This window comes from Balaenoptera borealis, assembly GCF_965194805.1.
Source record: "Balaenoptera borealis genome assembly, chromosome: 3".
Classification (NCBI taxonomy): Eukaryota; Metazoa; Chordata; class Mammalia; order Artiodactyla; family Balaenopteridae; genus Balaenoptera; species Balaenoptera borealis.
Window position 1 is genome coordinate 153,307,037 of NC_138866.1, and position 23,742 is coordinate 153,330,778.

At 49.0% G+C, this 23,742-nt stretch overlaps 2 protein-coding genes across 18 annotated transcripts in view; one reads left to right on the forward strand and one right to left on the reverse strand.

Moving 5' to 3' along the window:
- The window catches only part of MTMR10 (myotubularin related protein 10), a 45,182-nt gene extending 36,686 nt beyond the window's left edge, over positions 1 to 8,496 (forward strand). For 8 of the 10 annotated variants that reach the window (XM_082386034.1, XM_082386038.1, XM_082386035.1 and 5 more), the window contains 4 exons: positions 1,430 to 1,599; positions 2,721 to 2,891; positions 4,132 to 4,314; positions 5,407 to 8,496. In XM_082386034.1, coding sequence (XP_082242160.1) covers positions 1,430 to 1,599; positions 2,721 to 2,891; positions 4,132 to 4,314; positions 5,407 to 6,003 — 1,121 coding nt within the window. In that variant the 3' untranslated portion in view covers positions 6,004 to 8,496. Of the gene's footprint in view, positions 1 to 1,429; positions 1,600 to 2,720; positions 2,892 to 4,131; positions 4,315 to 4,862; positions 4,976 to 5,406 lie in introns of all 10 variants that reach the window. The other 2 variants (XR_014242798.1, XM_082386036.1) reach the window with 2 other exon arrangements.
- Positions 8,497 to 9,856: 1,360 nt separating this feature from the next.
- The window catches only part of FAN1 (FANCD2 and FANCI associated nuclease 1), a 29,734-nt gene continuing 15,848 nt past the window's right edge, over positions 9,857 to 23,742 (reverse strand). For 2 of the 8 annotated variants that reach the window (XM_082386014.1, XM_082386009.1), the window contains exons 7-14: positions 23,457 to 23,565; positions 22,179 to 22,298; positions 18,678 to 18,842; positions 18,069 to 18,216; positions 14,290 to 14,393; positions 13,563 to 13,757; positions 12,815 to 12,943; positions 9,857 to 10,098 (exon numbers count right to left, since the gene is read on the reverse strand). In XM_082386014.1, the coding sequence (XP_082242140.1) occupies positions 9,961 to 10,098; positions 12,815 to 12,943; positions 13,563 to 13,757; positions 14,290 to 14,393; positions 18,069 to 18,216; positions 18,678 to 18,842; positions 22,179 to 22,298; positions 23,457 to 23,565 (1,108 nt within the window). In that variant the 3' untranslated portion in view covers positions 9,857 to 9,960. The other 6 variants (XM_082386010.1, XM_082386015.1, XM_082386012.1 and 3 more) reach the window with 6 other exon arrangements.

The window sequence follows — 23,742 nt, forward strand, 5'->3', positions numbered from 1 at the left end:
TTGTTTTCAAATTGTTTTGGTTATTCTAGGTCCTTTGCATTTCTGTATAACTTCTAGGATCAGCAAAAAATCCTATTGGGATTTTGATAGGAATATGTTGAACCTATAGATTGGGGAGAATGCCATCTTAACAATATTCAATCAGCCAATCCATGAAATGAATGTCTCTCCATTTATTTGGGTTTTCTTTCATGTCATGTCAGCAGTGTTTTATAAGTTTTTAGTGTACAACTCTGGCACTTATTTTGTTAAATCTCCCTGTAAATATTTTATTTTTGATGCTATTGTGAATACAGTTGTTTTCTTAATTTCATTTTCAAGTTTTTTGTGTACTCATTGTGATTGTGTATAGAATTCCTGCAACCTTACTAAACTCATTCATTAGTTCTAGTAGTCCTTTGTGGATTCCTTAGGGGTTTTTTTACGTACATACATGTGTTGCCTGCAGACACAGTTATTGCTTTTTCCTCTCCAATCTGGATGCCTTTGATTTCTTTTTCCTGCCTAACTTCCCTGTGTAAGCTTCCAGGACAATGTGCAGTAGAAGTGACAAGAGCAAACGTCCTTGTCTTGTTGCCCATCTTAGGAGGAAAGCATCCAGGCTTTCACTAATAAGAATGATGTTAGTTGTAGGTTTTTGTAGATTCCTCTTATCGGGTTGATATTCCCTTCTATTCCTAGTTTGCTAAGAGTTTTTATCCAGAATGAATGTTGGATTTTCATCACACAGATGCTTTTTATTCATCTAATGAGATGATTGTGTTATTTTTGTCCTTTATTTTTTTATTACGGTGTGTTACTTTGTCAGATGTTAAACCAACGTTTCATTCTTAGGATAAATTCTTGCATTCCTGAGATAATTTTGCTTGCTTATACTTTGTTGATGACTTTTACATCTAATCATAAGGGATATTATTTGATAGTTTTCTTCTGATTTCTTTGACTGGCTTTGATATCAGAGAATTACTGGCCTCATTAAAAAGGAAGCTACAAAAGATGGGAGGGAAATATTTGCCACCATTTTGGATGATGGTGGACAATTCCATTTCTCTCATTCACCTCTGAGTCACCATATGAAGCTGTCAGTAGAAAGATTGCATGATATTTAATATCCTTGGCACAGAAATAGAATGGACTCTGGAAAGATTTCTACCACAAATCATGTAAATGTAAAAAGTGTGAGGGATATGCTTCTAATTATCTGGAAAACATTCATAGATAAAAGGCCATCTCCTCATTAAACATTACTTTAGTTGATCTAAAAGTTTGTAATATTTTAGAGTGGCTGGGCCTGAATGAAATTTCGTAACATGGGTGATTTTGAAGGCCGCCCAGGCACAGAACACTGAAGTATATACTTTGCCTTTCCTTCCTTTCTCTCTTAGCATTTTTCTACGTACTAATCATTTTCTTTCCATCTTATTGACAGAGGAGGAGGGAAGAGACTTGAGCTGTATTGTAGCTTCTCTTGTTCAAGTGATGCTGGATCCCTATTTTAGGACAATCACTGGATTTCAGAGTCTGATACAGAAAGAGTGGGTCATGGCAGGATATCCATTCCTGGACAGATGCAGCCACTTAAAGAGATCAGAGAAAGAGGTAACAAAACCTTCATGCCTATTATCAGTCCTTCAGTGTGCACAGGATAAAACCTTTCGTTACATGAAGAGATGCTCCATCCGTAAAGAGATGAGGAGACTTTTTAAATATTGCCTTCAGTACATCTTAGCTTCTTGGGCCAAGACTGACTCATGGATTAGAGTCCAAGTTGAGGTACTTATGAAGATTCTCGTAACTATATAGATAAAAGTCTTAAAAAATTGCCTGTTGAATTTCTCTAAGTTGAAAACTGCTTGAAGAAACGCTGCATTAACTCTTCTGCAAGCAGACAACAAGCACGTTAGATATTTTGAAAAATCAGGTTTGGAATATCATAGTTTCTTAAAATGGGGCACGTACGTTAAGAATGGCAAGTTGAGGGGGCATCTTTGTAAGAGCTGCGGGGTTGGTGGCTGCCTGGGGTCCTAGTGGAGCTGTGACAGGCCCTGCAGGTGTCTTGTGGTCAGGGTGGCTCCCGAGAGCACACTTTGACTCGTGCTGTCTCGTGTAAAACAGTCTCTGTCATCTGAGGAAACCTCAACAGTGAATGCTTCACTTCTGAAACGCTAGGACTCGGGGAAGCACTGGGCAGGATGCAGTAGCTGTCACAGTAGCTGTCGTAAGCTGCTGTACTTGGGGGTGTACCACGTGACCCCGAGGCCACGCCAGCTGTTTTCTGAAGCTCCGGGAAGGTTTCTGGATGCTGAGTCTGCAGGGTCCACCAAAGAGTTGTTTCTTGGTCTTGGGGTTTTTTTGGTTTTTTGTTTTGTTTTAAATGTTCTAAAGAATTGTTTCCAGGATCAGCTGGAACACGTGAAACACGTATTTCACTGTCCCCCATTCACGTGGCCACGTCCTGCCCGTCTGTCGACTTTGCCACTTCAGCTTGGTGGACTTGGCGGGCAGAGGAGGGCTGTGATGCGTCTCAGGCCAGCCTGGTTCTTAGGTTAGACACGGCCGTCTAATGTGCTCACATACCCTTCGCTCAGCTTCAGAGCCAAGTGCTGAGGCCTCGCTGTTTTCTTATTAATCTCTTTCTTCATATCAGCAAGAGGTTTGGAAATAGATGTAGACACTGAAGGGCAGCGTTGAGTAATCCCGTTTCAACGTGTGTCCACCAGGCTCCCGTGTTCCTGCTGTTCCTGGACGCCACGTGGCAGCTGCAGGAGCAGTGCCCGGCGGCTTTCGAGTTCTCCGAGACCTACCTGGCGGTGCTGCACGACAGCACCCGTGTGGCCCTGTTCGGCACCTTCCTCTTCAACTCCCCGCACCAGCGCGTGCAGCAGAGCACGGTGAGTGGCGCCCGCCGTGGCCGGCGCGAACTGCTTTATTGAGATAGCGTAGAAGTACAGTTAGCTGTGTGTTTAAACTGTCTTAGCTACCATTTTAAGCGGTAATTTCTGAAGGAATTATTTAAAGTTGGTTAAAAATCCAGGAACTTGAACTTGTATCATTTTTATCAGTGAGCGTTTTATGTATTTCTCTCTGATGTTTCTTGTTCATAATAAGCCAATTGAAAGATGTAAATCATTTTAAGTGCTGTAAATGTCGTGCTTTTTGTATTTATATTTTCACATTTGGGCTGTCTGAATGGGTAATGGATAAGATCCTGTTTGAGGACATTTGTTTCCTAGGTCAGTAGAATATAAGTTGTACAAAGCAAATTATTTTTCTTCAGGAGTCCCGTGGAGAAGGATTTGAGAGAGGAAATGTAGGCGTGACGCAACTGCGGTTCTCTCTGGGCGCTGCTTACTGGATGTGCTCAGACCCTCATGCCGCGTGGCAGTCACTTTTACGTTAGGACCATTGGTTTCTAGTCCCAATTCCTTGACTGAGAGGAAGAACCATGAGTAAGGAGGGTCTCAAGCCAAACTTGAAACTATCTATAGCTTCTGGTTGCCCCTGGTGGAACCTTCCGGAACCATAAGTTGTGTCTCACCCACATCTGGAGCAATGGGTATAGCCAACAAATGCTGCAGTGACCACTGAGAGAGACAGAAAGGACAGCTCTCGTGGGCCTTCAGGAAGACTTTGTAGGAAGGGGGGCTGCCCTCACAGTGAGCTGTGGGATCCTCAGGCCCGGGTCTGGGAAGGTGCTGAGCCTGGATTCCTCATCCATGAAACTGCTCCATCAAATCAGCAGTAGAGCAGACATTCTGTGAGCTGAAGCATCATGCAGAGCATCCTGAAGGAATGCGTTGTTCAGGATTGGGGGTGTGGATGTATAAGGAGATGGATTTATTCAGGCCATGGCACCAGGGAGAACTCCATTCACGAGTCATGCTCACCAACACACTCACTGCCCAGGGGCCCAGCTCCCCTCTCGGCGCAGGGCTCCGCGCGCTCCTCCGTGCGAGGCGCCAGCAATGTCTGTTCTCGGGAAGCGGAGCATGCGGCTCCAGTGGGATTGGAGTCGCTCTCGTTCAGAAAAGTTCGTTTGTATGATGATGAATGACCGTCAGAAATGAATTTACTATGAGAAAATCTTAGTTTGGCATCTTTTCACAAATGTTCAAATATTTTATTCTGCAGGAATTTGCTATAAGCAAAAATATCCAACTGGGTGATGAAAAGGGTTTAAAATTCCCCTCAGTTTGGGACTGGTCTCTTCAGTTTACAGCAAAGGATCGCACCCTTTTCCACAACCCCTTTTACATTGGAAAGAGCACGCCTTGTGTACAAAACGGTTCTGTGAAGTCTTTTAAACGGACAAAGGTAAATTACAGAAATGCACTAACAGTAAAAACCTTGTATTTGCTCACACGTAACCAAAAACATCTTTTTCAGAACAGAGTATTAAAAGTCCAGTCACTTCCCATGACAGCATTGCCAGTGCAGGTTTGGAGGAGTCATTCACTTTCTCACTCAGATGACCCCGCCCCGACTTTTCGTCTTGCTGTCTGAGGCCCACACAGCCCTGGTCGTCATCTCAAGAGTCAGCAGTTGCAGCCCTGCACCCAGGGCCCTGCTCCTGAAGCCCGTCCACTCAGCCTGTTCTAGAATCAGCAGGTCTAGCTTTTTTCTGACCAGAAATCTTAGAAATTCACACTTCAGCAAATTATAGGCAGACCTCGTTTTACTGCACTTGCTTTATTGCACTTTGCAGATACTGCATTTTTTACAAATCGAAGGTTTGTGCAAACCCTGTGTTGAGTTCGTCTGTCGGTGCCATATTTCCAGCAGTGTTTGCTCACTTTGTGTCTCTGTGCCACATTTTGGTAATTCTCACAATATTTCAAGTTTTTTCATTATTATTGTATTAGTGATGGTGATCTGTGATCAGTGATCTTTGACATTGCTATTGAAAAAAGATTACAACTCGCTGAGGGCTCAGATGATGGTTCGCATTTTTTAGCAACAAAGTGCTTAAATTAAGGTATGTATATAGTTTTTTTTAGACATAATGCTATTGCACACTTAATAGATTACAGTATATTGGAAACGTAATTTACGTATGCACTGGGAAACCAAAAAATTCATGTGTCTTGCTTTATTGCGATACACGCTTTACTCCGGTGTCTGGAACCGAACCCACTGTATCTCTGAGGTCTGCCTATAATGGATAGAATATATCTCCCCCCGCCCCCATGCAGGCTACGGCCTAGGCAGAGTCAAGGCCTAAAAGTGTTAAGCTCCAGTGGAGGAGGATTGGAATAAGTATTACCAGGGAAGGAACAAAATATTCTTTAAGGTTGAAATTCTACCAGTTTTTCCTAATTTCGAGTTTATATTTACCATTATACTTCTACTGTCTTTCTAAAAAGGGAAGCTCCAGGAAAATAATGCTAAAATCTCTCTTCTGTACAGAAAAGCTACAGCTCCACACTAAGAGGAATGCCAGCTTCCTTAAAGAATGGAATCATCAGTGACCAAGAGTTACTTCCCAGGAGAAATTCATTAATATTAAAAGTAAAGCCAGACCCCCCCGAGCAGAGCGACAGCCAGGACAGGGGTGCGGAGCAGTACTTCCGAGAGTGGTTCTCCAAGCCGGCCGACCTGCACGGGGTGATTCTGCCGCTTCTCTCCGGAATGCACATCAAACTGTGGAAACTCTGCTACTTCCGCTGGGTCCCCGAGGCCCAGATCCAGCGCGGGGGCTTCATCACGGCCTTCCACAAGGTCTCCCTGCTGGCGGACGAGGTGGACGTTCTGAGCAGGGCGCTGCGGCAGCCCCAGGGCAGCCCCCTGGAAGCCCCCTGCCCCGAGCTGGTCCAGAGCAGGCTGTACTTCCGCGCTGGTGGCCCGCACGACGCCCCGGGGACACCGGACTTCCTCTCCTCCTCGTTCCCCTTTTCCCCAGTGGGCAATCTGTGCAGACGGAGCATTTCAGGGACACCGCTAGGCAAGTTTTTAAGTGGGGCCAAAATATGGTTATCTACTGAGACACTAGCAAATGAAGACTGAGGCGGAGTGGCTTTCTGAACGTTCTGAGGGCGCGAGAGACCTTCTCCTCTGAAGTAAAACTGCTGGCCGAGGCGTTTGAAGCTCTAATCGTTCTATACATAAGAATAACAGTTGAAATTTGCACTAATACTTTAAAACATGTTGAATTATGCTTCCTTCACAATATTTTTAAGAGATAGGTATAACTTTTGTTATTTATGTCCTCTTTCTATCATTCTAGGTCTGGCTCATTTTTAGATCATTTGCAGGCAGACATCCCCAGGATCTTATTACTGTGATCAAACTAATCAGGTTTTGTCTGCGACATTTATCTTGTCTACATCCATTTTTCCAGCCACCTCCTAAAGGTTCCCTGATCCTCAGTTGGATTAGCAGCCCAGAGAAGCAGACATCAGGAGAGTTAAGAAATTAGTGTTTAGTATATTTTCACGAAGCATCCAGTAAACCCCCAGTGGGCGTTAGTAGGTATTTGTGTATTTTTCTGGTCACTTTCTATTATCTCTAGTTGAGCTCACCTGAGAGTTGTGTGTTCTCACACTGTAATTTATTTTAGATCACTTTGGGACCGTAGATCACTGTGTTTTAAAATCATGAGTTTCCTTAGGACTAACTTTAAAATGATATGCACTGCTGACTTTAAAAGCATTTGCTATATAGATAATTAAATTTAGAAGTGCCTTTGACATTAATATTAAGATATGAAGAACACAGAGTAAAACAGAATTTGTTTTTTAAATTAGGGTGTCAAAGTCCCACTGCACATTGGAAAGAGGCTGGTCACACTCAGCATCATACCGACAGCCAGGAGTCCCCAGAGGCACACATCCCTCTGAAAGTCACCGAACACAGCGGGTCTGAAGCAGGGTCCGGGTCGGTGCGGCAGCATCACTGACACCCACCCTCAAAGTAGAGGCCCCGTCAGAGTCCAGTGGGGAGCACTCCCGGGGGCACTTTCCCTTGGAAATCAGTGATGAGGTCTTGAGTCAGGTCACCTGAGTGCTTAGTGCTTAGGAAGGGAGGACAGGAGAGTAACAACGGACTTCTCTCAAAATACTGCCACTGTAACAAATGGTGAGAGCGCCCGCCCCACCCAACCTGTGACAGGTGTTCCGAGGCGCAGACAGAGGTGTGCTCTCGTCTCAAATATCCGTTTTCAGGTTGTGTCACAAGAGCCGAGCCAAAGCTGCGGGCCAGAGCTGGAGCTTACTGTGGCCATGCTGGTCACAGCCTCCCCGACACCCCTCAATTCTGTGTAAAAGATGGATGTCTTCAATGTGGCTGTTATTTAGAGTTTCTTAAACTGCCATCTTAAGCTTTTTAAAAAACGTTTATAGTAAAGTATCTAGTTAGCTTATGTCCTTTTCTAAAACAAGTTTTTTCAAAACAGTGTGTTTTACCTTTATATGTAACAAATAGATGTTTCTATTTGAATTATTTGCCTTTTAAAAATGGTTGGATAATGTCTCTGGACTTACAGGGACAGAAGTTCCTATGCAGTCTTAGCAAACCCATCGTGTGGATAAACCCAGTGTTTTGCCAACTTGTCTAGAAAGTAAGGGCTTTCTTAGTTTATATAAATAGCACTGTTGCCATTAAACGTTTTAAAGTCCTTGATTGGAAACCAGCTCCGGTCCCCTGAAAACCCCACAGCATATCCTGCCACTGGAAGTGTAATAATTCTTCTTCCTTTTTCATTAGGCTGCTTTTTTTATTATTACAAATCGTTCTGAATTTGTTACTGTTTTTTTGGATTGAGCATTTACTTCTTTATAGCTTTCTTCTTCCCTCTCACATTTATTTCAACCCTTTTAGTAATTTTTTTTGGTTAACTTGCAAGTTTAAAAATGATTAGGTACTATTAATACTGTTTTAAAATAGAAAATTTGCATATTTTTGTACGATAATCAAATGTAGTAAAATATAGTTTTTTGTTTTATTTTTGCTGAACAGTTGTTATATAATGATTATTGTGCCACAGTTTATCGTGCATAATATGAAAAACAACTATTACAGCCTTGAGTCCTGGCCCCTGCAGAGCTGCCTGGCACGCTGCTGGCACAGAGGACGTGTGGGGACAGAGTCCGAATGTGGTTCTGGACGCGGACACAGAGCCTGTGCTGACAGAGGGCCACACAGGCGTCAGGCAGCTCCGGACTCACTAGGATCGGACTTAAAGGTGTACCATGTCTTACTGTTGTTTTGTGATGGAAACCAATTTTAAAACCAAAAATTTCTAACTTTATTTAAGAAAGTATATTAATCTGTGCTAACAGAGGGTGAAAACTATTCAACGTGTCCTTCAACAAAATCTGCTTGCTGTAGTAGTAACCTCAAGCAGTTAAAACTTGATTTTGAGAGAAAATGAAAACCTTTGTGCCTAAAATTGACTATGACTTGGGTTAAAGTAGGATGTGCAGGAAGGTGAGAGACCCTGCTTTTCAGCAGTGGTGAATGTGAAGGAAGTGTTGACCGCTAATAAAATTTTCACAGGAATCGTTGCCTTCGTTGTCAATATGAATCCCCTGCGAGAACACAAGAGCATCAAGAAGCGAGGGTGTTTTCTTCACCTGTGCTTGTGTGTCGTCCACGCGACGCTCTGTCTGCTGTAAAGCAAGGCAGAGATCGGTAACATTTCTAACCTCAGTTCACAACTGGCTGTTGTCATGGCCATGTGGGTTCATGGACCAGGCTCTAACTCGTCCTTCCATTATTTAACAAATTAAAAAGCTGGGGAGTACCATTTCCTTAAGAAGGTCTTGGAACTAGTCTCTGGGAGCGGGAGCCTGGCCCGGCATGCCTGGGCCTACCGTTCTGATAAACCCCTTCCTGCGTCCACCTTCCCCAGCCCAAGGCTCTTCCAACAGTGACGCGCAGCCCTGTACCCGCACACCTTGGAGATACTGCAGGTGGGTTCCAGAGCCCCACAATAAAGCGAGTATCTATCTATCTCGATAAGGCAAGTCATGTGAATTTGCTGGCTTTCCAGTGCATATAAAAGTTATATTTCCACTATACTGTAGTCTTTTAAGTGTGCAGTAGCATTATGTCTAAAAAAAAGTGTTCTTACCTTGAAGTATTTTAAAATACTGTCCTGCTAAAATATACTAACCATCATCTGAGCCTTCAGCAAGTCATACCATAACAAATATAATGATGATGAAGAAGTTTAAAATATGGTGAGAATTACCCAAATGTGACCCATAGACCTGAAGTGAGCAAATACTGCTAGAAAAACGGTGCTGATAAGACTCGCTCGACACAGGGCTGCCCCAGACCTTCGATTTATACAAACGCAGTATCTGCAAAGCACAATAAAATGAGACCTGTATGCATACAGGAAATTGCCTCTTGTCATTAGGGATGTTCCCAAGGAGAAGGACGAAAAAGGACAACTGCCTTTGATAACGAATGTCCCTCCCTTTGGTGACACAGGCCCGAGAGCAAGCACTGACAGAAATAATAAGGAAGTTAATGAGAATTTGTTTCTTAATTCCTAAAGAAATCAGAGTTTCATCTGTTTATGCCCTTCTTGGATAATCATAAAACAAGAATTTTAGCAGCCAGATGTGTAAGGGCAGTATAGAAAAACATAGATAAATTAAGGAATCTCCATTTCCAATATACTTTTTAGAGAGAAACATTGTGTATGCTCCTTTTATAAAAGACCCAAAGCTGTGAATCATCTCCTTTTGGGGGGTTTTCTAGCTTTCCTATAAGTCAGATGCATCTAGCTCCTGAAACGGCCACCAAGGTTTTGACCTTTTTAAAAGTTCATTACCTGCTGTGTGGAATCAGTGAGTGTACTGAAGCCAATACCGAGGTTTGTGATACACAGACACTGTACAGTGATAAGTCCTTACACTGCCAGGTTTATTACGATAACAAAATCAAAATTAAATAAGATGTAGTGACACTTGACGCTTCTGACGCTCTCAGATGCTCCCAGGCCCATAGCTCTCAGTTGGGGCCCCTGCTCTTGGCTCCGACCGCAGCCACGTGGCAGACCTCCACGTCCGCCCCCAGCCGGTGCAGCTCATCCAGCCAGATCATCTGCTTTTGCGAAAGACGGTCACTGGGGCCCTTCACTTCCACCAGCTGGGAGACAGAGGGGTCATTCAGGTAAGCTACGGTAGTTTCCACTGACAACTATTTAGATGGCTTATCCGCTATGCTGCTGTACTTACATATGTATAGCAACTAAACATACACATATGAAATTCAGTGAGAAAGTTGCCTTTTCTGTAGAAACCAGACAGTTCACAGAGAATTAGGAAATCTATTCGTAATACAGCAGTTGAAAAATAGTTTTAAAGCACACACTGCACTGTTACTCTCCTGCTTAACACCCCTCAATCACTTTTTGTCAGGTCTGCAATTAAACCCAAACTTCTTGCCATGACCTACAAAACTGTGTGATCTGGCACCTGCCAACCACACCAAAGGCTTCCTCTCAGTTCCCAAGACAGACAACATCTGCCCAACCAAAGGGCAGACATTCATCACACTTGCTGTTCCCGCCGCCTACGACATGTCTCCCTGTTCTTCACGTGCCTGACGTCTTCTCCTTCGGTGCTCAGCTGAAATTCATCTCTAAGAAGGGTCCTTCGTATGCACTTCTTCATGGTGTTTATCACAAGATAAAACTGCTCATTACATATCAGCTCCATGAAAGCGTAACTGTGTCAGTTTTGTCCACTGCAGATCACCAAAATTCAAAACACGGCAATGAAAACTATCCAAAACGAAGTACAGAAAAGAATTTTTTAATGAAGAGAGCATTTCAGCAACCTAAGAGTAGTTTAATTAGAGTCCCCAAAGGGAAGAAGACAGAGAAAAATATTTGAAGAAATAATGGCCAAAAATTTTTCAGATTTGATGGAAACTAAACCCAAAGATCCAAGAAGCTCAGTGAACCCCAAGCACAGAACCATAAAGAACACGACACTAAGAAACATCATAACTAAATTGCATAATCAGTGAAAAAATGAATCTCTTCAAAGCAGCCAGAATTTTTAAAAGTCAGAGGGGAAAGACTGATTTCTCGTTGAAAACAATACAGGCTAGACAACAGTGGACCAATATTTTAAGGTACTGAAAAAAAACTGTCAACAGAATTCTTTGCCCAGAAAAAAATATCTTTCAAAAACAAAGACTTAAAGTCTTAAAATATCAATATATGAAACCTAAATAATTCATTACTAGCAGACCTCCATTTCAAGAAATGTTAAAGGAAGTTCTTCAGTCAAGGAGAGAATGATAGTACACGGAAATCTGGATCTATATAAAGGAATGACAAACATTAGAATTTGTATCTACATGAGTAAATATAAAGACTCAGTCAACTGTAGAAAGCAAAAATAATGTGCCACAGGGTTTATAACATGTCGAGGTATAATGTATGAACACAGCACAAAGGCTGGGAGAGGAGATACAAAAATATACTGTTGTTATGTGCATGATAAATGAAGATCCCATGTGCCACGGAGCAACTAAGCCCGTGCGCCACAACTACTGAGCCTGCGCTCTAGAGCGTGCGAGCCACAACTACTGAGCCCAAGTGCTGCAACTACTGAGCCCGAGTGCTGCAACTACTGAGCCCGAGTGCTGCAACTACTGAAGCCCTCACACCTACAGCCCATGCTCCACAACAAGAGAAGCTACCGCAATAAGAAGCCTGCACACTGCAACAAAGAGTAGCCCCCACTTGCCACAACTAGAGAAAGCCCACACGCAGCAACGAAGACCCAATGCAGCCAAAAATAAATAAGTTTATAAGTGCGTCCTTTTAAAAAAAACAAAAATAGATGACAGGTTTAAAGCCAAACATGAATAACATTCAATGTAAATGTTCCAAATACCCAATTAAAAGGCAGAGGTTGTCAAATTAGATGAAAAAGTAAGACCCAGATAAATGCTGCCTACAAGAATATATAAGAAACTCAAATATAAAGAAAAAATATGTTAAATATAAGAGAATAGAAGAAGTATCACATTAACACTAACCAAAAGAAAGCTGGAGTGGCTATATATCAGTTCAACTTCAGAGCAAAGAACCCAGGAATAAAGGAAGGTCATTTCATAATGATCAAGAGTTCAATTCATCAAGAAGACATGACAATCCTAAGTTTATACATCGAATAATATATGAAGCAAACATTGATATTAACTGCAAGGGAGAAAGACCCAAATCCACAATTACAGTCAGAGACATCATATGACACTGGAAGCATGATTCATTAAAGAACAGATTAGGTTGTGACTTTGTCAAAAAGGACTTGTACCAGAGTTTTTTTTTCATCTCAAAACTCAATAATAAGGAAGACACCAGCCTGTGATGGGCAGCAGGGTGAGGCAAGGGAGGCATCCAGCCTACAACACGTGAGGAGGTGCTCACTCCTGGAGCTTAGAAAACAGCTCCCAACCATCCTGGCCTCCTGGCGCTCACACCTGCAAAACCTCCACCCTTGAGTGTGGACTTGCTGCTAACAGTGGACACAGCAAAAGCAATGGAACTTCACTGCCAAGATCAGCTGCTAAGAGACTGACTTCTGTCTTGCTCACACCCTGGCCCTTCTCACTCACCTGCTCGGATGAAATACGCTGCCATCGGGGGAGCTGCCTGCAGAGAGGCCCACATGCCAGCACCAAGGGCACCTCCGCCAACAGCCACCGAACAACCCCAGCCCTCAGTCCAGCAGCTCTCAAGGGATTCGGCCTTATCAACCACCATGCTAGAAATGCCTAGATTGTGGCCTTTGATTAAGTTGATCATAAAGTTACCAACATGACTTTCCATTCTGGCTCAACTGACCTTAACGTGGTGACTTTGGGAGCTCCACACCACCAGGTCAGGGAGGCCCCCTCGGCAGTGTCGGAAGTCCACGGCCAGGCGCCGGCACACACCACTGAGGATGGGGCCCCCCAGGCAGGACACAAGATCCTGGACACGAAACACAGGGACAGTCAGCCCTCCCCCAGGACAGAGACCCTGAAGCCCCCCCAGTGACTGTGAGGTGGGGCGGGGACTCCATGTGTCATTCAGCAGAGATGCGTCCAGGAACACCAAGTGCCCTTCTGCTGCTTGTGCTGGGCTCCAGAGCCAGGGGCTAGAATGCCCCCAGCAAGCTCTGGGGACCACTTCTCCTTGGGTCAGTTACCAAGCTTCTGCCCGGTCGGGAACATCCGGGGAGCAGCTAAGGAAGAGGGAATTTGGGGTAAGCACTCAGGAATGTGACAGTGATGACCCTCAGAGGCCCGCAGTCACAGGACAGGGACGGTGTCCGCCCTCCAGGGGCCACAGGCCAGGCCAAGGGAAGCTGCCAACCAAATGGGCAGAAGGTGTAACTGAGGCTTGTTCATGCTTGTGATTGTTCCTTCAGTAACACAGGCCTGTGGGCTGGGGTACGACACACACACACACACACACACACACACGCGTACGTGTGTGCGTGCATATATACCCACACACATACACATGCATGTAGGCATACGTGTGTGTGTTTTGTTACAGTTGCCAAAAGGACACCCCACATCAAGGAATCCTGCCTGCAGACCGTCACCTGGGCTTGCTGAAGAGAAGCGAAGCGATCCCAGCTGACAAGGGAGGCCACCCTGCCTTCCTGGGCCTGCCACGCGGCTGCCACCCAGGCCCGCAGGCTCTCCACGGGGGCACCATGAATCTGCCGCAGCCGGGCCTCGATGGCCGGTGCTCTGCTGGCGAAGAAGCTGTCGGTGCAGAGGTCCAGCGGGGCCGCCTGTGTGCAGGGAAAGTAAGCTCACGCTGTGCCTGGGGAGGCCGGAGTCATGAGAAGAGTCAAGATCAAATTTGGAAACTGGCCAATCTGATGAAGTTGACGCATTCTTTTTCTCAAAAGATATGTAAAAATTACCTAAGTAATCTGATATAAAAGCAACTTATTACACTGGGTTTTTTAGAGTAATTTGCAAAAGGAGCCTTTAGGTTAAACTGGTGGAACTCTTAGCAGGCACATGTGACAAAGCATGTGAGAGCACCTGGGCCCACCAGGGTGAAGCTGAAGAAACTTACACTAAAAGTTTCAAACGGAATGATTCCAGTAAAGTAGGCTTAAAGTTTAAAACTTAACATCCTTACCTTTTAAATTGTATGAATCACATTTTAAAATTAAAAACTATTCTTATGGTGGAATTAGCACCAGGATCCAAAAGAGGGGCAGGTTTCTGATGGCTGCAGAGGCGGGGCACCCAGGCGGGAGTGACTCACGCGCGTGCAGGAGTCTCTGCTGCCTGAAAACGTGCCGTGATTACCTGGTAGGCGTTTCTGAAGGCGTCTGGTATCCCGTCCATGAAGATGACATCCCATAGGAGGAGGCCGTACAGCGTGCTGAAGGTGGACCCTTCCCCGTGGATCCCTGAGACAAAGTCACACACACACAAGAAAAATCCATTTCTTCTGTTTTTTAAAAACCACCACCATATCCTACTGCCTACTCAATTTGAAGAAAATAGCAAATATTTTACATTCAAATGCAAATGCTGTTTTTGTTCCATTCCTAGGTCATTTTTTTACATTATATTGCTTATATACAGAAGCCTTGTTTAAAGGCAAAAAATCTTAGTAATCATGAGAAAATTCAAATGCACGTTTTGGAGCTAGAGTGGAAAAACCTAAGGAACACGTTTAAAAATAAATAAAAGCAGATTCCCTCCCCGGGCTCTGGGGGTTCCATTCGGTGGGTTCGGAGGCGGGGGCATCCCCCGAGGGGCTCTGGGGCAGGGGGTCCCTCGGCCTCACTTGGAAAAGCCCTCTGGGAAGGAGTCTGAGCGCCCTGGGAGCCTGTGCCCTCTGACCCCATTCGCCTCCTCCACCCAGTACTCCTCTGCCTCGGCCTGGACACCGTGCCCGGGGTTTCTAAGACTCGGGGTTTCACAGAAAGCTTCTGCGTCAGAGACCACCTAGTCCAGACGCCCCCTTCACCCCACATCCAGACCACACGATGGGGCGGTGACCTCAGAGAGGCCAGGCCCAGCCCCAGGCCGTGTGAACAGCAGAGCAGGGTCCGCAGGGCTGGGGCCTCCCGGAGCGAGCCGAGCCCCACCCGGCCCCTCGGCGCACCTGACGCCTGCGCCCCCTGAACAGGCTGCAGCATCTCTCCGGCCAGTGGGCCCCAGGCATCGCACACGAGGTCAGAGGCAGCACAGGTCCCTATCAAGGCCCACTGGAGGCAGCCCTGGCCCTCCTCCCCGTCCAGGCTGCGCTGTGCGCCCCCTCAGCTGGCCCCTGCCCCGCAGGCCGTCCTCCGCTATCTGCTCGGGCCGCCAGCGGAAGCCTCGCCCAGGAGCCCTGCACGCCTGCCGGGCCGGAGGGAGGCAAGCCTGGCCCTCCGCCCTGGACATCAGCATCCCTGAACCCTGAGCCGTCGGCGTGCGCTGGTGCTGTTAAGTCCACTCATCTGGGGAGATCCTTCTGAGGAACTCTGAAAGAAACTTCCCCAGAGGGTCTGAGGTCGCCCTCACACCAAACCTTCTCCAGAGGAAAGGCCCACAGCAGGGTTCTGCTCAGGTTCACTGCATCAATTTTAATAAAGGAAAAAAATATTAAAAAATTGATATTCCAGAATCGGAACTGTCCATCTGTCTTTCAAGCTCACGGCTAAACTGAAAGCGTTCGCTGCGTGCGGCTCACAGCCGGCAGCCGCCTGCCCAGGGCCTGCTGCTCCTCCCCTGACGCCGGGTCACAGGGCTCCCGCCACCGCCGTGGGGACCGATCCTGCGTCCTGTTCTTTTATTCCTGACCCTCCGGGCCTCCCGCATCTCTGTCCTCACTGGCGTGTGCACTTCACCCTCAGCAGCATCACCTTCCCGGTAAGTGATACAGACGTCACACAGGTTCATCTTAACCATCACCTGGGACACGCAGCAGAGAGAGGCCCGTGTGTCACGAGGTCCCCTCCTGCGGGGTCGTTTTGTGTCCTCACTCATCTGAACGATCCCATCACACGCCAGTGAAATGATGTCCTGATTTTCACATACGTGAAGATAACTGAGTGTTCTTCAACCTAGTGACCCTTCAGCACAGACAGGGGGGGTCTGGCCTGGACATGCGGACAGAACCCGTGGGCCCCCTGGGAGTGACCACAGGAGCCAAGGTCTGGGGTCTGCTTCCAACATTAGGGGGGACGGCGGATGGAGGAGGGCTGGGTGAAGCAGGGGGCGCGGGGAGCTCCGCACACCTCTCTGCTTTCCCATAAACATAAAGGCATGTTCCGCAGCTTCCATGACATTAATAACAAGTTATTTTTTAAAAAAGGCTAAAGCCCCCCCCACGCCCCAGTCCCTCCAAGGTAACTGCCCAGCCGTCGTCACTGCCCTGACGGGCAGCTGCAGCTTCCTCTGCGGTTCCCTCACGGTTTTTATGTTACTTTTCTATTCAGTACATTCACTAAGGACAGAGACTGACCAGTTCCTTTTACCAATTATAAGGCAAATTCTCACAGTCTTTTCTTCAGTCTGGCCTTAGACAAAGCACTGAATTTGCAGTTCCTTCTCCGAGGCCAAGATCGAAGGAAGAATGGAAGAAGGGAAGAGGGCTGACAGGGACACAGACAAGCCGAGCCACCTCCAGTGGACGGCAGGGACAAGCAGACGATCTTAACACAGCTCTGTGCTGCTCTCAGGTGAGCAGGCCCGCGGTGACAACCCTCAGGACCCGGCACAGGCCCCACACACGTGGGCAGATGGGCGCGGCCCCTCCACTGTGTCTGGACACCGGTGCCTGGGCTGCTGACAGCACACAGGCCGTCGCACACGAGTCACCACACGTCTTACTCAGGTGTACCTCAAATGGCCAGGCCCAACTCCCGAACGTGGGCCCCTTGCCCTCGGCGTCTCCTGGCTGAGACCCGCATGCCGGGGACATCCCCAGGATGGCCCGGGGGCCGGGGGCTGCTCCCAGCACTCAGAGGGGACAAAGGAGACACAGGCTTGGGAGGAAGCGAGGGACAGGATCCAGGTCCGGGCCCGTCCTGGCTGGCCTGCCGCATCCCCTCCCCGGCCAGGGACGCTTATCACCTCCCTGAGGTTCCCTGAGGTTCGCATCTGCAAGCCGCGGGGTCTCTCCCTCTGGCGCCTTCACCCCCGAGCAGCAGAGACGCCGGGTGCCCTCCTCAGCCCTCCTCCCCTCCCCTAGATGGCTGAAGGGAGTCCTCGGCTCCCAGTTTCTGGAACCAGGCAGAATTAATTCCCACTTGGGCTCTACACGGTTCAGAAAACGGCTTCCGAGTGAAACCTACAAAGTCTGAACAAAGAGGATGCCAAGCAGCCCAGAAAGAAGAGAACCAGGGGCACGTGGTCCTGGTCCCTCTGCACATCTGGCCTGAGACACAGAGAGCATCTCATCAGCGGCTCAAAGAGCAAAGTCCCACTCACCCCTGAGGGGCCGCAGACCACCTGCCCTGCAGCCGCACACGCCCATGCACACCCACACAACCACACACACACACACACACACACACACACACAGAGCAGCCCAGTTCAGCAGGAACTAGCGGTGTTTCTCTCTCGCGAGGTCACGTCCGTCATTTCACTGTGAGGCCTCAGCTCCCAGGAGACGCAGCAGAGCGGGCGCGGCTGGAGGGGCGGGTGATCACACATGCTTCTTGGGAAGGAAGATGGGAAAACCTCCAATCCTTACTGACATTTGCTCTCCTCCCTCGCATGGGCTCGCGAGCTCATTTTACAAGGAATTTGACCCACAACTCTTCCAACCATGTCTCTGGTCCCAGGCATGACGTCCTGTCAGGGCTCGGCCCTCCATCCCCTTAACGCCACCCACCCCCCCAGACTGCCGGTCCCTCTTGGAAGCAGCCTGGCCCCGGCTCCCCTCCTCTGACCGGCTGGCTGTCGGCAGCATCTCGTGGTCCTCTGCCCCGTCCTGTCCCCCTGCCTGACAGGAGCTCTCTGAGGGCAACCCGGCCTCCCTTGCTCCTCGCGTCCCCTCAGAAGGCGCTGCCCTCACGGGTGGGAGGTGCGGACACTGGCTGTGGGGCGGGACACCACCCACTGTGGCCACACGGCCCTGGTGTTACCCTGGTCGAAGCCACAGCGTCTGTAATGGGCCAGCGCCAGCTCCTCCACGGAGCACAGGACAGTGGCAGGGGCAGTCCCCCCGGCCTCCAGCACGAAGACAGACTTGCCCGGCCCATGCTGCGGGCAGAGCCGGCCCGTGACGGTCACCTGCAGTGGGGGGGGGGGGGGGGGGGGGGCGAGGGGAGGACAGCCATTAGCTTTCCTCCTGCTCCAGCCCTGCACACCCGGCTCTGCTACCCCAAGGACACACTGTCCTCCACCCCCGAAAGGCCACCCATCTTCAGCGCGGTGCCAGGCCATGTGACCCGCACCTTGGCGCCCATGAGGACGCAGGTCACCGCCCGGCCCCCTGCTCTCTGGGGCCCTGACCAGGCAGGGGGACCTGGAAAGGCTGTGAGCTGCTGACTCAGGAGTTTACAGAGTCACAGCCCCTGCCGGCCCAGCCTCCCAACGCCCAGGTGAGGACAGGGGCGAGGCCAGGTCGCTGCCCACAGCAAGCCAGAGGGTCTTTGGAGTCGACAAGAAACGCACGCTGAAAACCTCTCTAAGGTTGCGTTCAGGAAAAAAAACAAAAATACATCCCGAGTGCCCCAAGAATATTTACTTACATGTTTGACGTCATCCACGGTGATTTCTGGGAGCTGACGGAAGAGGTGCGCATACTTCTGGCAGCTGGGAGAGGCCCGCAGGCGCACGGCCCTCTGATACAGCGAGAGGCGGTGGCCTGTCCGCACGTCCGGATCCGCCAGCCCTGCTGTGATGCACTTGATGGCCTAGAAAAGAGCACAGTGCCTGTCAGGGTCCTGAAGTCCCCATGCAGCATCCCCTCGTTTCATGTGATGGGAAACCCCACTGTTAACTAATCATTCATTTTACTAACTAGTGGTGGGCAAAGCAGCCCTTCCAGAGACAAGGACATTCCCTTAGGTCCCATGCCGAGCACAGAAGAAGCACAGACCCCGATGCAAATGTCTGGGGCACGAGCAGCCGTGCTCCCGACACTATGTCCTGGTCACACGTGTGGACACAGCCCATGTCAGCTGCCACACGCTCAGGAGACGGAGGCGGCTGGGGAGAGGGACCTGGTCCGGGGCGCGCTCGGGGCACCACCCAGGGGCTCCGAATGCAGAGCAGGCCCCTCTAGGGCAGGAGCCCGGCCGTCTGACCACCTCCCAGTCCCAGGGAGCCTCATTTATAGGGAGAAGAATCTTAGGTTTGAAGGGGTTACGCATTTTCTAAGGTTATTCAGGGCTGGACAAATAAACAAAAATACTGAAAACTACCTGGGATACCACTTCACACCCACTAGGATGACTGTACTCAGAAAAATGGACAATAAAAAGTGTTGGCGGGGATGTGGGAGAAATTGGAGCCCTCGTGCTTTGCTGGCAACAATGGAAAAATGATCCAAATACTGTGAAAAACAGTTTGGCAGTTCCTCACAGAGTCATACACGGAATTACCACGTGACCCAGCAACCTCACATCCAGGTACACGCCCACCACAACTGAAAGCAGAGTTTCAAACAGGTATTTGTACACAGTAGTGCTATTCACAACAGCCAAAAAGTGGGAACCACCCAAGTGTCCATCTACAGATGGATGGATCAACACAACGTGGTCCGTTTACACAATGGAGTATTATTCAGCCTTGAAAGGGAAGGACATTCTGACACCTGCTACAACATGGATGAACCTTGAGGACGTTATGCTGAGGGGAATAAGCCAGGCACAAAAGGACAAAGATTACATGATTCCACTTCTGGGTATTTCATGGAAATACCCAGAACAGGCAGATTCCTAGAGACAGAAGCAGATTAGAGGGAACAGGGAACAGGGAACCGGGAACCAGGAACCAGGGCAGGAGGGAACAGGAGTAACTGTTTCAAAGGAGCAGAGTTTCTGTTTGGAGGATGAAAAATTTGGGGAACAGACAGTGCTGATGTTTGAACAACACGGTTCTGAACTGCTCAGGTCCACACACGCACAGATTTCTTCCAGTAAAGACTACAGCACTGCACGGTCCACAGTGGTTGGATCTGCAGACACAGGACCTCAGAAATGGAGGGCCAACTACAAAGTTATCCGTGGATTTCTGACTGTGCAGGGGCAGGGGGGGTCGGCGCCCCGATCCCCGAGTTGTTCAAGGATCAGCTGTATGATTAACGCCACTGAACTGTATACCTAGAGATGGTTAAACTGCAAGTTTTCTTTGTCGTATATATTTATTATAATAAAAGAATAAAAAGTAAAACAAAAGCCCTGAAAATCAGTGAAGATCAGGCCATCAGAGTGGGGTGGTCCAGAGGAATCAAGCAGAGAATGAGGCCCTGGGCCGGCTCTGTAGCCCCGTGGGAGCCGGGCTGGCCACAGGGAGGGGCGGCCTCGGGCTCAGCCTGGCCTGGCCAACTGCTGGGCACCTGCAGGCATGAGCCTCTGCTGGGCTGGCAGGTGCCCTCCCTGGAGACTGATGTAGAGAAGGAAGGAACGGTGACAAAATAACGGGTTATGAGCATGGCCGGGAAGATCTTTGGGAAAAGGCGAAAAGGAACCAGGGTTTTCCATCTGTCTCAAAGATAACCTCTGAGTATGAGTGAACGCTCCTATCAGCAGATCCGAGCAAGGGGAAAGTCTATCAACTCTTTGAAACCTTTATTTCAATGAAAGAGACAGGCAGTGTGCACACACCCTCTGTCCCCACTGGGTGAGGGGCCACCAGAGGCCTCTCCTGCCCTGTCAGCCCGAATCAGCGCCAGGCGGGGAGCACCACACCCGCCTCCGGGAGAGGAAACAGCTCTCCCAGCTGGAAGCACCTGAGGTGACAAGGCACCTTTTCAGGTTAAGGCAGTAAAAATAGTATGTCATCCATCCCCGTGGTCAAATTTTCCAGCCCTCCATCATCCTGATTCACTTGACCTGCCCCTGGAAAAACAAAAGCTCCCAGAGCCGTAGTGCCCTCTGCTCAATGCAAACACGAGGTTGGCAGGGACGGGGACCGCAGGTGGCCACATAGAGGGCCACTGTCGCCACCTCGGGAGGCCCCGCCCTGCTGGCTGCAGCAGCTGGCAGCCAATGGTGTCCTCAGACTCATAAGGTCCCCGCCACAGAGAAGGCAGCGCCTGGAAGGGAAGGCATCCGCCCTGCTGAGTCAGACACCACGTCTCACGGCGGGAGGAACGCCTTCCATCCATCTTTCTACCAGGAGGCCCCGGGCAACGAGTGAATACAACCACCATTTCCAAAACCACCATTTCCAAAACTGTGTGAAGGCGGACACATCTAACCCTCCGGCTCCCTCCACCCCTAGAACTTCATCCCTGAATCCCGACACGATCCCGCTGCCAACACACCCGCCAACCCCACTGTCGCCCCCATGTTCGCGCCCCTACTACTTCTTCTGGGGTTGGAAGAACACGGACAAAGAAGGATGTTTAAGAAATCAACGTTCTAAATCAACCATAGTCCAATATAAAATAAAAATTTAAAAAAAAAGAAACCAGGGGCTTCCCTGGTGGCACAGTGGTTAAGAATCCGCCTGCCGGTCGGCTCTCCCTGGTCTATCAGGAGGTCGGCTGGCTGTGTTGGCAGTGCCCTCACTAACTCTGCTCTTTGTTCTCAATAAACTCACTCTCGTCTAAAAAGAAAAACAATCCGCCTGCCAATGCAGGGGACACAGGTTCAAGCCCTGGTCCGGGAAGATCCCACATGCCGCGGAGCAACTGAGCCCGTGCGCCACAGCTACTGAGCCTGTGCTCTAGAGCTCACGAGCCACAGCTACTGAGCCCGCACACCTAGAGCCCATGCTCCCCAACAAGAGAAGCCACCGCAATGAGAAGCCCGCGCACCGCAACGAAGAGTAGCCCCCGCTCGCCGTAACTAGAGAAAGCCCGCACATAGCAACAAAGACCCAACACAGCCAAAAATTTAAAAATTAAAAAAAAAAAAGAAACCAATGTTCTAAATCAACCATAGTCCAATATAAAATAAAAGTTAAAAAAAAAGAAATCAACGTTCTAATTACATTTAGATTTTTAAGGTATTAACAGTTTGCTATATTTTTAAATGTATGCCAAACTGAACAAAGGCTGGGTAGCTCCCGCGGCTGAGTACCGGCTCCAGGCGCTTCAGGTGCTGGTGCAAGTTGAGAGCCAGCCGGTCCCACCACCGGCCTCTGCTGTCAGGACAGTACACTTTCTGGGACAAAAGGTTTTCAAGCTCCTTGACGGCTTCCTGTGGCAACAACAAGGGACGCGCATTAGAAGCCTACACACCAAGAGTCTGCCATTATACTGAGTAGTCAGGAAAATTGGCAAAGTATATCTATACAGCATCCCTCTCCATTCTAAAGTAAGGCTCAGGACCCGGACTGCCAAGAGGGGCCCTGGGACGTCCCTCGGGAGTGGCCTGAGCTCCGGAGGCGCCCCCTACTTCTCAGCAGGCCCCCCGCCACCTTGTGCAGCTCTGTGATTCCCCACGGCACTCTCTGCAAACCAGGTCGGCAGTGCAGGCCGGACACGGTCAGACTCTGGGCAGGAGCAGTGGCTGGGCTGCAGGCCCATGTGCTTCTGGGAACCCAGCCGGTCACAGGGCCGAGGCTGTGAGGGGCAGGGGGCAGGACAGGAATGAGGGGGTCTTCACCCAAACACCCCACCTCAACAGGGGGACTTTCTGGTCTAGGTTTACTGGTCACGCTTCATGTTCATCTTTGGTGGTTCCCGGATCTCTTTGAAGGATCTAACGCATCTCCTGAGAAAAAGGCACAAACCCCATAGACACACTCGCAGATTCCCCGAAGCCAACCCCACAGGGCCTCTGGGCAGGGGGGGGGGGGGGGACGGGGGGTGTGCCACAGACCCCTCTTGGGGGACCCACTGGCCCAGCCCTAGCACATTCTCTTTGTAAAACACCATGTTTCAATTACACAAGTGTCAACACAACAGAAGCTAACTCCAGCAATCTCACAATGTTTAATACGAGGAGGGATAGGACAGAACTTTTCATTCGTGATTATAAATTATTTCCAGACCGTGCACTACTGCTGTCAGGGAAACACAAGCAGAGGTGAGGTTTCTGCCTCAGGGGTTTGGGGAGACCCTCCCTGTCACACAGTGGGTTCTGACGGCGGCTAAGCTCTGGCTGCAGAGACCACCGGCGGCTCCCTGCGGGGCGCTGACCGTCACCTGGAAATCCTGGTGCACAGGCGTCAGCTCACAGCTGGCGGAACAGTAGGTCGCCCTTGGCCATCTTCCTACTGTCCAGGAGATGGCAGGTGCCCACGGGAAGCAGGCCCTCGTCGCATCGCCGGGTGCTGACCAATCACTTGGGAGAAGTCAAGAGCCAGGCAGGTCCCCCTCAGTAAGAGCCGGGTGAAGGGGCTTGTGCACTCACCTTGTACATGTGAAGTCTCTGCAGTATTTCAACAGTTCGGGACAAAATCCTTGTATAAACCCAACCAACGGTAAAACACCGGAGAAAGAGTGGTAATTTCTCATGGTATCTAGGACGAAGACGTACACCAGCAGTTTAGCGCTTTGGTTTATGTATTGTAAGACAATCACAAGAAATGACAAAGCAGACTGAATTCCTCCCTTTTAAGAAGATATATTCTGAACACTGCCTGTCGTGTGCAGTTTTCTACACCACAAATCTACGCTCTTACAGCCACCCTTCCAAG